At 30.7% G+C, this 16,243-nt stretch overlaps 2 protein-coding genes across 6 annotated transcripts in view; one reads left to right on the top strand and one right to left on the bottom strand.

Annotated features, from left to right (window-relative positions):
- LOC115219521 (probable JmjC domain-containing histone demethylation protein 2C) overlaps positions 1 to 12,613 on the bottom strand; it is a 321,052-nt gene extending 308,439 nt beyond the window's left edge. For 2 of the 5 annotated variants that reach the window (XM_029789699.2, XM_029789700.2), the window contains exon 1: positions 12,268 to 12,611. In XM_029789699.2, the coding sequence (XP_029645559.1) occupies positions 12,268 to 12,423 (156 nt within the window). In that variant the 5' untranslated portion in view covers positions 12,424 to 12,611. Of the gene's footprint in view, positions 1 to 12,267 lie in introns of all 5 variants that reach the window. The other 3 variants (XM_036509010.1, XM_029789698.2, XM_029789701.2) reach the window with 3 other exon arrangements.
- Positions 12,614 to 13,347: 734 nt separating this feature from the next.
- Positions 13,348 to 16,243, top strand: part of LOC115219130 (receptor expression-enhancing protein 1) — a 188,394-nt gene continuing 185,498 nt past the window's right edge. The window contains exon 1 of the mRNA XM_036509009.1: positions 13,348 to 13,521. Coding sequence (XP_036364902.1) covers positions 13,490 to 13,521 — 32 coding nt within the window. The 5' untranslated portion in view covers positions 13,348 to 13,489. The remainder of the gene's footprint in view (positions 13,522 to 16,243) is intronic.

Raw genomic sequence — 16,243 nt, 5'->3', positions numbered from 1 at the left:
TGCATCACAGTCTATCCATCAAGGAGAGTAATATCTCTGAATTAAAAACTGATAAATGGTAAAGACTCTTCAGTTTTTCTGCATTGAAATACTTCCTTAGTGCTGGTAACATGTTAATGAGTATTTAGTCTTCAATGTAAGACATAAACACCACTGAAACTAGTCAGTTTTCTTTGTTGCAGTGTGCAAGATGATAGTATCATCTTTAAACTTTATGTTCCTTCTTCAAGAAAAACGATTATCAATAAAAGATAAAATGTCTCTGGAAATTGCCAAACACAAGTGCATCATATGTTGGCTTTGTAACCAATGAAATAAATACTAGCGATTAACTAGATTTATTTAGTTGACTCCAAAATGGGACATAAGAGTGAGACACAAACCATATTACAGGTTACATGTCTACATGGGTAATAATTTCAGATTAGACTGTGACATTTCATCCAATCCATGCTAGCATGAAAAAACAGAAGTGTGATGAGGGCAATGATGATACTACAACTAATCTCTCAGAAACCTATCTTTGTGTTCAAACAAAAGATAGTGATAACAGTAAGTATAAATTCTTTTCGGAGAGAGCAGTTTGGGGGTTAGAGATACACCAACAAAAACAAAATAGATCACAAAAGAACAATGATATGAAACAGAAACTGGCAGATTATCAAATAAAAGCTAGAGTTTTCTTTGTTTGTATTACCAGTTAAGAACAGATTAACCCATAATTTTAATGCTCATATCTAAAAGATCAAATATGGCAGTTTTACAACAGGCAGTTTTTTTTTAATTTCTTTTTGTTGTTGAGCTTCAGGTCAACTCTGATTGAGCAGCCCATGATCAAAAGCATTTGGGCTATGATCATCTTGTTCATTCTTTCATCCATTTTATGTCCAATTTTTCCATGCTATTATGGGTTGGACAGAAACTAATCTGAGGTAGTATTTTAAGGTTGGATATCCTTCTTGTAGTCAACCCTTGTTTTTCAAGTAAGGTATTATTTTTTATTCCACTAGTTTTTGAAAGCACAGAGCTACAGAATGTTGACAGTGAATGTAAACATAACATCGCGATTTTGCTCAGATGGTGTCATGGAAAATGGAGAACATCAATATTCATGCATACACACACAATGCTGTGTAGTAGCTTATTATGTGAGCATACATACAGACAGACTGACATACATGATGGCTGTCAACTTGTAGGCTAGTATGACCATCACTGACAAATTACAATATCCTAGATATTAAAACCAGTGACTGTCAGCAATGCCTGTACTAAAAGTTTAAGTCAATAACATCATATATACATACATATATACATACACACATGTGACCAGATGCTATACAGGTTCTGTTTACCCAATTCCACGTCCCAAAGCTCCAGTAGAAATTATTTGGCCAAGGTGCCAACACGGGAGAGATGCCAAAACCATGTTGTCACAAAGTAAACAGCCATATCTCTCACAATCTTTTGAATATTATAGTTTACATTTTCCAAGGTATCTTTCTCTTTCAATCATCAGATGTAGCTGCTAATTCTGGGTTTGTTTTGATAAAATTAAGTAAATGTTTATTCAAAAATTAAACTATTTTAGAATAAAAATTTTTTTAAATTATGAAAAAGAAAGGAATTCTTGACATAATGATATTTCCTTTATATAGAAAACAAGGCAAATGTTTTTGGAGAGAAAAATTAGATGCTAATAGTCACTCTAAACACTATACCAAAAAGTCTGAATCTAACTGACAAGGGAATTAAAACCAGACTTTAGGAATTCTAGACTCATAATAGATGACATTATATAGCAAGTTTGAATATTTAACTTAAACTTAATGCCATCATAGGAAACCAGCTGGACGACTACGAATAGCTTATAGATCAAAGAAATAATATTGAAATGCATATTGAATTGCCTAAAAAAACAAGCAAACAAAATAAAATTTGACATCTTCAAATAAAATATTCTATTATGATTAAATAGAAGCTTGATAAAGTGACGTTTGAATTAGAATTAACAGTTTGCAAAAATTTTCAAAAATATAATTAAATAAGCTTCCTTTTCCAAATTCTTAGCTTCTTAAATGAAAGTGTCTGCTGCTAACAATGTTGAAACAAAAGGGTAAAGATTAAAACTGCAGTAGCTAAATAGTTATGAATAATTACTGAATGAAAAGAATAAATTCTGACTTGAGAAATGCAGAAAAAAAAAAAGAGAAAAAAACTAGCTACAATGATTTTAGAAAATTAAAAATGAAAATTTCTGTCAACTGCCAAGGAACAAAGAAGTATAAACATATGTAAGAATATTAATTTCAGGGAAACGTCATTTTAATTTCTGAGAAATTTATAATATATAATATTATTACAATTACATTTTGCTTTTGTAATAAATTTGTAATAAATTTTCGTTAACTATCAAATTACAAATATAAACATATTTCATCATAATTAAACCCTCCAATTAATAATAGTTTCTTTGAAAATATATGGTACTCCCCAATATGCCCATCATAGGTATCAAAATACACACACACACACGAGACATATAGGTACAAATTATTCATGTTTAAAAGTAAAAAAAAAAAAAATCAGATTAGTAGCTTATTACATAAAATTTAATATTTTATAATTTCAGTAAATTTATTAGAATACTGAATAAAAATCGATAATAAAAATTGTTAGAATGAAAATTATATAATCCCTTTAGAAAATACAAATGAAGCCAGCCAACTTAAAAATGCATATATTTAAATTTAATTCATAATTGTCACAATCAAAATTATCATTTAAAAAAAAAATGTTATCTTTATCTAAAATTCTTAATTTTTATTGTACAGATATATGCAAATGACTATTACTACTACTACTACCACAACTAACTAGCAAGCGAAATCATATTCTTATCGCAGAAAAATATCGAGAACTCGTAGAAGTCAATGACCTCAACCAGTTGAATAAGCTTGAGACAGTTTGATGTGGTGTGTATGTACCAAAATAGCTAGCATAAACTATTCGATATGTCATTTGAAGTGTAACGTCATCATTATCAATACCACTTGTTAAAATTAATCGTAAGATGTTAATTATGCTTTTGTCTTATTTGTTGTGAATTTGATATCTGACGACAGAATAATAATAATCGACTTATTTTTATGCCATTTTTGGTAGCAACTCGGCAAATCTGTTACAGACACAAGCACACACAAGTGGGGTTCAAAATTCACAACTAATCTCTCTCTCTCTCTCTGTATATGTGTGTGTATATATATATATATATATATATATATACATACAAAAACAATATTACTGAGTTTTTAGTTTTCTGATTTCAATACATAAATTATATAAAATAAATTTTTTTAAATCTGCTGAAAGAAAACCATAATTTTTTTTTTCCTTCTGCTTTTTTCGAGGAGGTGGGATTTATAGTATAGTTTTGTAGTAGCTTCTGTCAGTTATAATAAAGGAGGAATGGTAATAATGGTATTCCGTAGTAGTTTCAATGACGTTGGCATTATAGCAACTGTAGTAACGCTGGCGAATAGTAGTAGCAATAATAATAATAATAGCAGCAAGCAGTTTTAAGACTTTAGAGTTTAGTAGCGCGCAGTAGTACAGAATGACAAGATTGGCAAATACAATCTTTCATGAATATATTAAGATTTTTCTATTTTGAAATAAATTGCTTTATGTCTTTTTTTTTTGCTCGTACCCGCGTATATATTTGTGTATAAGCTTGTACGCGTGTCACAATGCGTGCTTTCAGAGTTTGTGTGCACGCGCGTGCGTGCACGCGTACGCGTGCCAAACTATTATTATTACTATTATTAATGTACATCAATTTCTTTTTTTCTTAAGTTGCAATTTATCTGCTAACAATCGCAATTAGATTTAGAAGTCTGTCAATTATATTTGTTTCTTTTTTAAATTCCATTTTTTTTTTTGCGAATATGGCATTTTTTAAATTCACATTTAAACAGCTAACAAACCACTTAGCTAAATCCATTCTACAAATAAAAATGTTTTAAAAATTACCCAATTATGTAAAGATTTGAATAAATTTATTGCAAATGATTCCTCAAGTAAAATAATCTAATATGCAATCATTATTATAACTATTTTCAATTATATCGCATTAAGGTTATAGTAAAAGTTAAACTTTTAATACAATCTCTTACTTAACACGTGAGAGATTTGTCAAGCTCTTCGGATTAGTTATATCAAATGTTAGTTAAATTTCTATGCGATATTCTCTTCTGAATATATTGTTAATAAACACAAAACATACTTCCAACATTTGCTATAAAAGCTCGAAAAAAAAAATACGGAAAAAAAGAGAGCGAAAAAAAAAAACTTGGTGAGCAATTTCTTTAAATATTGATCAAATTATCTAAGCTAAAGAATTCACATTGTTGCTGCTAGAACATTCCGCGCGCCCCCCACCCCTTCCATCAACTTCAATTTCAGAGATAATTTATGCAGTCTATTGTAGTATGTTTGATCTCTTAGGCTAAACTATCAGTAACAGTTATCGTGTTTTAGAGACAACAAAAGGCTAGTTGACCAACTTTTGCATTTTATCTATGTTGGTTAAAATATCGGATTGTCTTTCGCAAAATTGGTTTTTTTTTTATAAATTTTATTTTGTTGTTGCAATCAAAATTTAAATAAAGCTGAATGAAACACAGATTTTAACAACTAATATGTACGCGATTCCTCTTGGTTTCTGTTTTATCAATATAGTTAGTGTATTAAATAAAGATCTAATACTGCCAGGAAGCTACTACACAGTGTCAGTCAAATGTTTTTAAAAAAAGGTACAAGTCAGCCTGGTATCACCTGGTAGGGATGTTATAGACAGTAAGTACTTCAGCAATTTTTCTTCCCAGAAGAAGGAAGACAAGGCTGACTTAATGTAAAATTTTATATGGCAATTGAAAGTTAACCTACATGCTAGATCAACAATTTTAGCAACGGTGATAGTTTGATTTTGATACACAATGAAACAATTATTGATAGTAGTAATACAGTTCTGATAAAATTTATCTTTAGTTTTTATCCAAGGACAAAAAGAAATGTATATTTAAAAAAATAATAACTTTCATACATAATCCTGTTACTTCATCCCTTCTCTCAATGTGTATAAAATTAATAATTTAACAATAAATTAGTATATGAAACACAAACAGGCATACATTATGCAGAAACTCTTCACAAATACATTTTCAATAGCAGCCACTAATAATATAAACAACAATATTTGTGATAGTGTTTTAGTGAATAAAACTTTTTTTTTCTGAAGCTGAAGAGGTGTGAAGTAAAAATAAATTTGTCAGAAAAAAAAAATGGTTTATAAAACAAAAAAATTTATATTCTAAATGTACAGTAATTCTATATAGAAAATATAGCATTAATTTTAGAACATCTTGTACATCAAGTCAGAATTTCATGATACAGCAGAGGAACAAATGCATAAAGGTATCGATTTTTTTCACCTTTGGATGATTTAGTTCAAAGCATGAATCAATTAGGTTTTCTAAATCTAAACGTGTCTTAACATATGAAATTTTAGAATGTTCACAGTTCAACTGAACTACTCATATATACCAGTATCGTTTCAGGTTTAGATTTAATGCATATTTTTTCCCCTCACTGTCTCTTTTCTTTTCTTTTTTTTTATATATATATTTTAATTTAAAAAAAAAAAAGGAGATCGAATTGAAAAATAAAACGGGATTATATCATAAAACAAGTTTTGTTTTTGAAAGAGGAAATGTAAAGGATCGTATCAATTTCTTAATATCAAAACTGAAATTCTAAATTCTGTACACAATGTTGCACGACCAAGGAAAAAAAAAATACCAGTTTACATAAATCTTTCCTACTAGGTGTATATATATATATAGATAAAGATATATATGTGTGTATAAAATTCTTATATATTTTAAGACATCTTTTCTCCATTTTTAACAAAATTGTTGAGTTTTATGGGATTTCTTTCCATAAACTCATAACACATCATACATACATATACACACACACACGTAATTTTCAATATTTTAATGAAAAATCAAGTTACTGAATATTTCTGCGATTTTGATAATTTTAACTGCTAGTATAACCAGTTTCTGGAAAAATCTGTTATAGAGGTTTGAGAAGAATATAATATGCAACAATATTAAATAATTGTGCTCTAAATTCATAAAACTATGGGAGGGGTAAAGAAATTTAAGGGGGAAGTGAAGGACAAGAGATTTAGAGGCGGAGAAAAAAATTCTAGCAACACAAGAATTTAAACTCAGGTATGGAAACAAAGGTTATATAAATTTAATACCTAAAATGCATTTGTCTCAGCTACATAGCATCGTGAAAACTATGGCTACAGTGGTTATCAATATACAAAAGTAAACGAATAGTGAAATAGGTTTTAAACACCAGCATCAGCAAAAAACCCCCCAAAAAAACTCTCACTCGGCAAAACGTCCGAAGAACCTTAAATACTTTTTAACTGTTATAAGTAACAATTAACTTTCTGAGATATAATACTTATTCGCACAAACCTACAGCACTTCATTTCTAATGAAGTAAGAACTTTTCCATTATTATTTCATTTTCTAACCTCTCTCGCACACACATTCACACATTTATACAACGGCACTTCGTTTTTAATATACTCGGCCTATGTTCTGGACTACAAAATCCACTGGACATTGTTTAGCGTATAGGAACACGACGGGGGAGAGCGGAGAAGCGGGGTGGGTGGGGATTTCATGAAAGAAATAAGATATAGACAAGCGTGTAAATAAATGGGTTACAAGCAATCAGCCAGTGCAGCAGCAACCCAGTTCAGTAGGTGTGTCGATAGGAAAAGATTCTGATTGGCGACCCAACTGTTCCATAAAATATTATGCACACACAAGTGTGCACACATTTTCGTTCGCTTCTTCCTAATTGGAAGCGAGATAAAGGAAAAAGGAAGAAGCAAAAAAAAAAAAAGAAAAGTTGATTCTTAAACTATCAGCTACCGCTTCGTTTAACCAGATTCCCCAAGCCCATGAAATTACTTTATTCGAATCTTACGCAAGAAAAGATTATCCATTAAGCAAGCACGTTAGCACTTCTTTATACATACATACATACATATATATATATATATAAATATATATTTGTATATGTATGCATGTCTATGTGTGTACGTACGTATGAATCTATGAATATATACGCATCTGTGCATGTGTGTATGCATGTATAGGAACAGATAAAGTGAAATAAAAATATCTGCAAGATAAAAGAAGCCCAACCGATATTAGACTAATATGTATATTAAAAAAAAATAAATTGTATTTCTAACAATAGTAACAAAAACTATTTGCTTCTGTTGAGTAAATTAGGTTAGAAAAGAAAGAGGAGGGGTGTGTTATAATTTCATAACTGGAGAAATATAATTAGGATAACAACAGATTTGTCAGAATAAATTATTTCAACTCAACTCGAGATTTCTAAAATAGATTTCCTTTGCTGATAAAGGAAATTAGAAAAAGTAGATAAAAAAGAATGGAAAAACGAAGCAATACTATCATTCTCTTGATACTGATAAAATATATTTCCTTTTACAAAAAGAAGAAGAAAAAAAATGTTCTCATTCAATCACTTAGAAGAAGATAAAGAGGTTTATGCTGTCAGAAAGTTAAAAAAAAAAACCGTTAGATAAGAACATTCTCTTTTAAACGATTCCAAAAGGAATTGAGATTGACCTAATATACCTTATAAATGAAACTTTAAGCTCGCAAAGTAAAAAATGTGAGGAGAAATTAAGGCAAAAACTTAATTTATTTATATTTTATAACAAAAAACAAAAACACCTTTGTTAAAATCAATATTAAGTTTTAGGGGAAAGAGAAAGAAACTAAAAACAAAAAAAAATGTTCATATTTTTATAAATTCTATGAACTGCACATTATTATTATTATTATCATATAAAAACATGAGTTTATATATAATTGTTATATATGTAATTAAATAAGATCATGCAATAACAAAGAGAATTTAGAAAGTCTAGAGAAACGTTTGACCCGAAAAAAAAAAAAAAGACCCCCATTACCACCACCACCACCAAAAGCAGACAACTGGGTTAAGAATTTCGAGTTAAATTATTTGTAATCAAAATGATTACTCATTTATTCTCTTCATGAAGCAACATGGGAGACAATGAAAAATATTTTCACTGATAAGAGAGAGACCAGGCAATATGGTCAAAAGGCAGAATGGACAAGCGCATATTACTTAACCAAGAAATTATATTTCAGTGCTTTCATAATATATACAACACTGAATCTCTTAGCAGACAAATTCAGAAATTTGGCGAAGGTTGAGGAGAGGTATGGATCGATGAAATCAGCCCCAATAATAAATTACCAAATAATAATTATTATTATTATTATTAAATTTACTCAAGAATCAAGCTTTGGTTCAGTCAAACAAAAGATGATAAAATATACCAGTTTATTTAGGTGTGATGGTCCGGAAAGAGAGAGAGAAAGAGAAAATTATAAAAAGGAATTTAGTAAAAATATCAATACCTTATATAGACATAAAGCTTCAGATTTATTGAGAGAAACACATGGGAATTTGTGACATTCATGCCTTTCTCGAAGTCACGAAACAAGTCGTGAACACGAATATTTCCAATTTGGAAAAAAAAAACCGTTAAATTTTATACAATTTATTTTCTTTTTAAATCTCATATATATGTATATATATATATATATATATATATATATATATATATATATATAATATATATATATATATATAATATATATATATATATATAGCAATGGGTGTTGATATTTATCAATGGGAAAAAAAGGAAATGAAGGGATACAAAGAGTTTTCTGTTGAATAAAACGGCTTTAGCAATAATTGCTTCTTTTAGAAATCTCAGACATGGAGACAGTATTAGAAGCCATGGGGCTTCTGGACAGACAATTTGGATGTAATTCTTTTATTATAAGAGAGAGAGAGGGGTCTATAATAAGAAATGTCTACAGCAGATATTTTAGCACATCTGCAACACCTTTCGCCGCCACCAACGACCAATAAGTAAACTTAATCGGTTGTGAAAGAGTTTCTTATGAATGAAGCGGAGAGTAGGGAACAAGCAGGGAGTCAGGAGTGAAGTTTCAGGAGAATAAAGCAATCTGGTTGGAAGAGGAAAAATCGTCTGCAGTTTGCAGTTGTTTAACTCCAAATCAACCCTGATCGATCCGACTTATTACTGAAGGCGTTCTAATCGTGACCATTCAGTCTTATTTTCATATCTATGACTACATTGTCTCAGTCATTTTATTTGTGGCGGTAAGACGCGGCTGGAGGAAGATTTGGCTGTTATTTCTAGCGAGTCGAGAGCTCACTTAGAGTTGGTTAGTCTTGTAGAGCCTAGTCGGTAGTGATGTCGGTGATGGTGAATGGAAAGATTGGTAAAAGAGGGGTGTAATGGACAAGGAAAGCGCGAGAAGTGTGTTGTGTGAGTTGGTAGAGGAGGAATCAATTGAAACTGGAAAACTGGGGAGAGAGAAGGGAAAAAAAGAAAGAATCAGGTGACGGCAAGGAAAGGAAAGAACGTCAAATGATAAATTGAAGTAATGGTAGTGTGGTGGTGGTTGATGGGGGGGGGAAGGAAAAAAGAGCGAGAAATCAATTGAAACTAGCATAGGAATAAAGCGACAAATGATATTGCAAAAAAAATAAGTGTTGAGGAGAGAGAGAGAGAGAAGGAGAGAATGGTATTTTGGCAAGTGGCGACGGTAAAGATGGAGATGAAGGGGACAAGCGCGGTAACAGACAGAACAAGCACGGTGATGGGACGGAGGGGGGAAAAGAATACGTAGAAGTAGAGTAGAGTAGAGAAGTGTGTGGAAAAATACACAAAGGTGATGGTGATAAAGCAAGTTGCATTGAAATGAGCTAGGTGGTGGTGGTCGTGGTGGTGTTGATGGTGAAGAAGCACAGAAGGGGAAGTTGTGGTAGAAAAAAAGACTGGAGAATAAAGAGGAAAAGAAAATTATAAACGAAAAATAAAATAAAGGAAGAATGGATGGACGGATGGTGGCAACAGTGTGAAAAATAAAGTGTTAAGTGACAGACAGCTAGCTTAAGTAGTAGTGATGATGAAAGTGGCGGTGGTGTATCTTAAAACCGTTCGGTACAACGTCGCCCACTTAAATAGGTCCCTCAACACATGGTTGAATCGAATAGCAAAATACGAACTAAGGAAAGGGAGCTTCTTCTTCTCTCTATGCGGGCGATCGACGAGCAAGAAATAGCAGCCAAATTGTTCCTACAAACCAGCTCACCCACTGTCCTTGAATAAGCGAAGAAACACCACATTGATCAATGTGGTTGGTCCTAGATTTACATGAAATAAAATAAAAACAAAGACAAAAAAAAGACAGTATGGTCACGGCTGGAACGCCTTTTTGCTGATAGGGTTTTCTGTTCGATCGGGAGTGTAATGGGGGTGGGGGAGAGAAGCTAGTACTTAAATGGAAATACAATAGACAGAGAAAGGTTGGTTGTATAAATAAATGGATCACTAAGTTGGGGGGAAAGAGAGACAGAGAGAGAGAGAGAAAGAAAGAAAAACTCATGCATCCATACGTGTGTTACATACTAATTTTTACATTTAACACATTAAGCTTACTCGACACCAGATTCAAATAAAAAGCCATGGTTCACACACACACATATACAAATATACACACACATATACAAATACACACACACATATACAAATATACACACACATATACAAATACACACACACATATACAAATATACATACACATACAAATATACATACATGCATGCATACACAAATATACATACATACACACACACATTATTATACGCTCGCGCGCACCACTTAAACACTGAAATCTCTCAACCAACATCGTTTTCCAGTTTTGGAAAAATTCAAAATGTTTCTTCATTCCGTCTGTCAAATGCAGACGCTCGTTTCTAAACCAAACCAAAAAGGGGGGGGGGGAGAAAAAAGGAAACAACAACTACAATAATAATGATAATAATAGTAATAGTAATAATAATAATAATAAAGAACTGCTTTTAGACCAGACCAGACCAGCTTTTAGACATTTAGTTACACTGAATTACAAAATAAATTACAAAAGAAAGACATCAATTTAAATAAAACAAAGCGCAGACTTGACAACGATTTTTTTGTATTTCTTTTATAAAGCTTCTCGCGAATAAAATAGTAGTAAATAGTAAAAAGTAAATGAAATATTTAAAAAAAAAAATTAAGCAAGTTAGATAATATTTTTCAATATGTTCAGATGAAAGAGAGAGAGACAGAGATAGAGCAAAGGAGAGCAAAAAGAGACAATGTAAATTTTATATTTAGAAAAAAAAAACGGCCAGTTTAACTCTTTGACATTCAACTTGTAATAATTAACCCACCCCTTAATAAAAGGTCTTTGAATTTGTAATTTTTCTTCATTTAATTCATTTTTAAAATCTGTGATAGTTGCGCTTCTTGTGTGTGTATTATATAAATATATATGCATGTATATTTATATACATTGACAAGTAGACATATAAATACATATGTACACATGTAGCTATACATGCATACACACATGTGGATATATATACACATATGTACATATATATATATACATACATTAATACATACACATATACACACACACACACATCCATTCATACACACATATACTCGTTTATACACAAACATATACACATGTATATATATATATATATACACATCCATTCATACACACACACACACATATATACATACATACATTAGCATACACATATATACATATACATACATAACAGATGAAGCTTTTCTTATTTACATGAATGCATAGCATATGTGGATATATGTGCATATGCATGCACATATAATAGAGATGCAGAGCGTGTGTATGTATATATGTATGTGTGTGAATGTGCGGGGAGTTTTGTTACTTAATTCTTTCTTTATTTTTTGCAAAACTCGATTATTGCTAACATTTACAGTTAATCTTCTAAAAAAAACGAAAAAAAAAAAAAAATCCACAGAGAATTAGCAGAAAACTTTAGAGAAACTAATATCATATAAAATAAAAATCAGAACAATATATATATATGTATATATATATATTTTTTTTTTAATACAACAACGAAAGCATGCATTCCTTATGGACTTTCTAAAATAAAACAATAACATTTTTTTTCATCACTTACAGAGAGTTCTACGTTAGTCGTATCCTTGCCAGAAACAGCTCGAACCACACCAGACCGCCATTCCCAGTCAGAAATTTTCGCAAGTTTTAATTTTCCAGGACCAGAAACATACAAAAATCTTTTCCCGACAATTTCTTCCCGGTATTTATACGCCATTTCTTACGTTATATATCCATGGTGCGGTTTTTTTTTCGCCATCAGCTCAGCAAAACACACACATTACATTAAATCTCATGGAATGTCTTTCGCGTAATGTTATGGGGTGTAGGAATATACTGAAAGTGGGGCGGTCACGAGGTCAAGTTAGAAATGGTCTCCGCGACGGTCCAAATAGATTAAAGCTACAATAACATTGCTTTTTTGCTATTGTTATAAATTCTTTTGCATTCTATCAGCAAATTTTATACAAATACAAACGAGAAAATTATTCTATATCAGTTTGAAAAAAAAAAAGCAAATATCAAATATAATCATTTCACAGTTGATTAGTCGATTTCTTAAATATCACAGAAATAAATTAATAAATAGCACTGAGTAAATAAGAAAATTTCCAGAGAAATAAAAGAAAACACATGCGGTTTGCGTTAGTGTGAATGTGATATGGTTTCAATGTTATCAGCATGTTAGCAGAAGTGTAACAAGCTTTATCACCACTTCAAATCATTCCGCATACACTTCTGCAAATAGTTCTACGTGCAACATTTAAAATAAAAAGGAAAAAGAAAGAAAAAATGGCATTTTATTTTAATCTGGTTTTGAATATTAGAAACTTTACTAGTTAAATTCCAGAAATTTAAACGTTTTTATGAATTTATGCATCTGCAACTTATTTGATTAATAAAGAATCACGAAATGCATTCAAATCGGGAATTGAAAGTCGAAAGGAAAAAAAAAAAAAATCAAACGAGCAGACGACATTTTTACAAAGCCTCTTTCAGCTTCTATATGAAAACTATTTCATTGTATAATTCATTTCAAATAATATTGCGTTAACATGTATTTAATAAGCGATTTGTTTACAATGCGAAACTAAATACTTAGTTGAGTTTTTTTTTTGACAAGTGAATCTGCGGCGTTTTGTCATATGATAATGACGTCAGCGATTAGCCGCCATGTAATGCATAAAGATTGTTTGTGAAGCTCCTTACTTTCAAAGGAAAAGACTAAATCAGATCCGTTGATCGTGGCGTAAAATTACTTTAGTTGCGTGTAGTGTGTGGATATGGTATCCAGTTTAATATCTCGTATAGTTATGTAAGTAAATAACGCCTTATTTATCTATTCTTTATTGTATAACGCTGTCTAACCCAAATCCCTTTTTTTAATATATATATATTTTTTGAGAAGTGTTGTTCTTATAGACTTAAGGATCAAGCAATTACCATCTAATTAACGGCCGTCGGGAAACACTTTTTCCAACTAACTGGTCAGCGAAATATTTTCAGGAAGTTTTTTCTTATTAGAGAATATAAAATTTAAGCTATTTTCACGACTATAAATGAGTTTTAACAGATTTTTTTCCCTCGCCTACGTAAAACTTCATATTTGGCCATGAAATGGAGAACAACCGGAAGTTATTCCAGTCATTTCCCCCTCTCTCCTTCGTGTTCGAAACTTAATGTTTTCAATATATAATGTCTACAATATATAATTGATTTCTCTTAATTATGAATATTATTCATCTATCTGTTCAGATGTAGTCGTTTTTTTAACTTAATGAGGTATAATAACTTGTCAGATTGTGATCAAATAGGATCGTTAGATCGCCCACGGGGTGATAGGTATGACAACAATTCACAGGTTTTTTTTCTCTTGGCTTTCCTGTCATCAGGCTTTATGGCTTTAGCAAATTTGAATTCAAATACAGATATATTTAAAATAATGATGCAACTCAACAATTATCATTACGTTATATATCAATTTGTCAATACTGATCGATTGTAAATAATGTATTCTAACGTAGATAATTTACAAAGTTTCATTTTATAACCGTTTTATTTGGGGTTGCTTTAAAGTTTAAACGATTTAAGTGGGAAATATCGAAACCGTTACGTTTTTTTCCCCTCCTCGATCTTTAAAATGAATTTTAAATCTTCTACATTTTCCGTAATAGAATCACTGTGGATTATTATTTCAGCTGTTTTGAATTGTTCTTGTTATATTTATATTAAGATAATTACTACGTAGTAATATATAATTTTATTCGTTTGAGCACGAGATTAAGTAGTCACAAAATATCCATTGTTAATCATTGTTATCTATAAGAATGGCCTGTACATTATTATATACGCATATATACATACATATATATATATATATATATATATATATATATATATATATATATATAGGGACTCGATTTAGTTGTTGATCGCTTGTTTAAATTCCTAACTGTTCACATTAAAAAAAATTAATGTATATAAATATATTTACATATTCTTTTATTTCGACTTTTACTATAACGAACCCTTTGGAATTAATTTGAAAAGTATATACTCAAATGATCGATTTCTTAAATAAACAAAAAATACACAGGGTATCAAGATAGCTTTGTTTACTGAAAATTAAGGACCTTCGGAAGATGCTATTGATCGAGTATTTATTAAATTTTTGTGTTCGTTTGTGATAAATTCGGGTAAAAATTTACTAGTTTATTTATTATTTCCATCAAATTCGTCCATTTATCTGTCTGTTTCACATATCTTAGTATCATGTTACTGTGTTACTGCGATAAACAACTGCTTTTTTTCTCATTATATGACGTTATATCATGACATAACAATTCACACTATTCCGCAATTATATTGTAGAGATGAGACAACCCCGTAGCCTTATTTAGAAGACGCATTTCAAGATGAGAAGAAACTAAATGTGTTTGCTTTAAGTTTTGAAAATTTATATTGAAGTTTGAAAATAATCCTTATTAAAATAACGAAGGTATTAAATATAATAACCTTTTGAACAACAAGTTGTTGTGTCGTAAATATTATTTGTTGATCATTTTAAGTTCAAAATTTTATAAACGCAGAAAACCAGTGCCCAGTGAGCCTTCTGAAACTCTCCTAAACCAGTACCCCTATAAACAGATTCAAGTACCCATATGTACCACTTAGTGTGCACTCTTGAAGGTCAGGGTCAAATGGTTGTTTATTACAGTCTTATTTTATGTCTACTGTTTTAATCTATTGTGGCTAGGTATTCTTCTATAAAATTTATGAGTTACTGGTTTTTACATTTGGTTTAGTTTAATATAATTATAGGTTAATGTTTACTTTTATAACCTTATAATATTCTATTATAGCAAAGAGAGGTTTCATAAATATTTTTTTTTAAATGACACTGTCACACGATTTTTGTCCTTGGGTAGCAACTGTTATTTCATATTTGCTTGCCCCTAAAAAGTATGGAAAATGGCTAATATTTCCTTCAAATTTTGCCTTTGTTACATTTATTCAAACCCCAGAGAATCTCTCTCAATTGCTATGATGCTCCCCAACTACTGCTGCTCATGATCAGAGGCGCACATATTGTCAGCCACCAACGGACATGCTCGAGTGATTAAGGTCAAGCAACTGGCAAGCAAACCCATGGTATTGAAAAGAATATTTGCTATAACAATATTTCTGCTTCAGCAATTCAGCGCTAAATCTGTCAGAAATCTTATGGAAAATAGGTCAATTTCAAAACATTGATGTCCTGGTCACAAAAGCAAAGTTTGAAGGGAATAGTTTTGTCATTTCTTTTGATTTCTAGACAGAAGCAAATAAGGTCATAACACTTACTGACCAAAAATAGTAAATAAATAAATACATAATAATAATAATAATGCTTTTGTAACACAGTGTAATTATTTAAGAGACATACCTCAAATAGGCTAGAGACACATTTAAAATATGATAAAGATAATGTACTGAATGTTGTTTTTCAATTTCTCTTGAAGTTGGAGAAAGAAAACAAAATCCTGATGGTAGGTAAT

Source organism: Octopus sinensis, linkage group LG14 (assembly GCF_006345805.1).
Source record: "Octopus sinensis linkage group LG14, ASM634580v1, whole genome shotgun sequence".
Classification (NCBI taxonomy): domain Eukaryota; kingdom Metazoa; phylum Mollusca; class Cephalopoda; order Octopoda; family Octopodidae; genus Octopus; species Octopus sinensis.
Note: the sequence above shows the minus strand (reverse complement) of the source record. Positions and strands in the feature narration are given on the sequence as shown.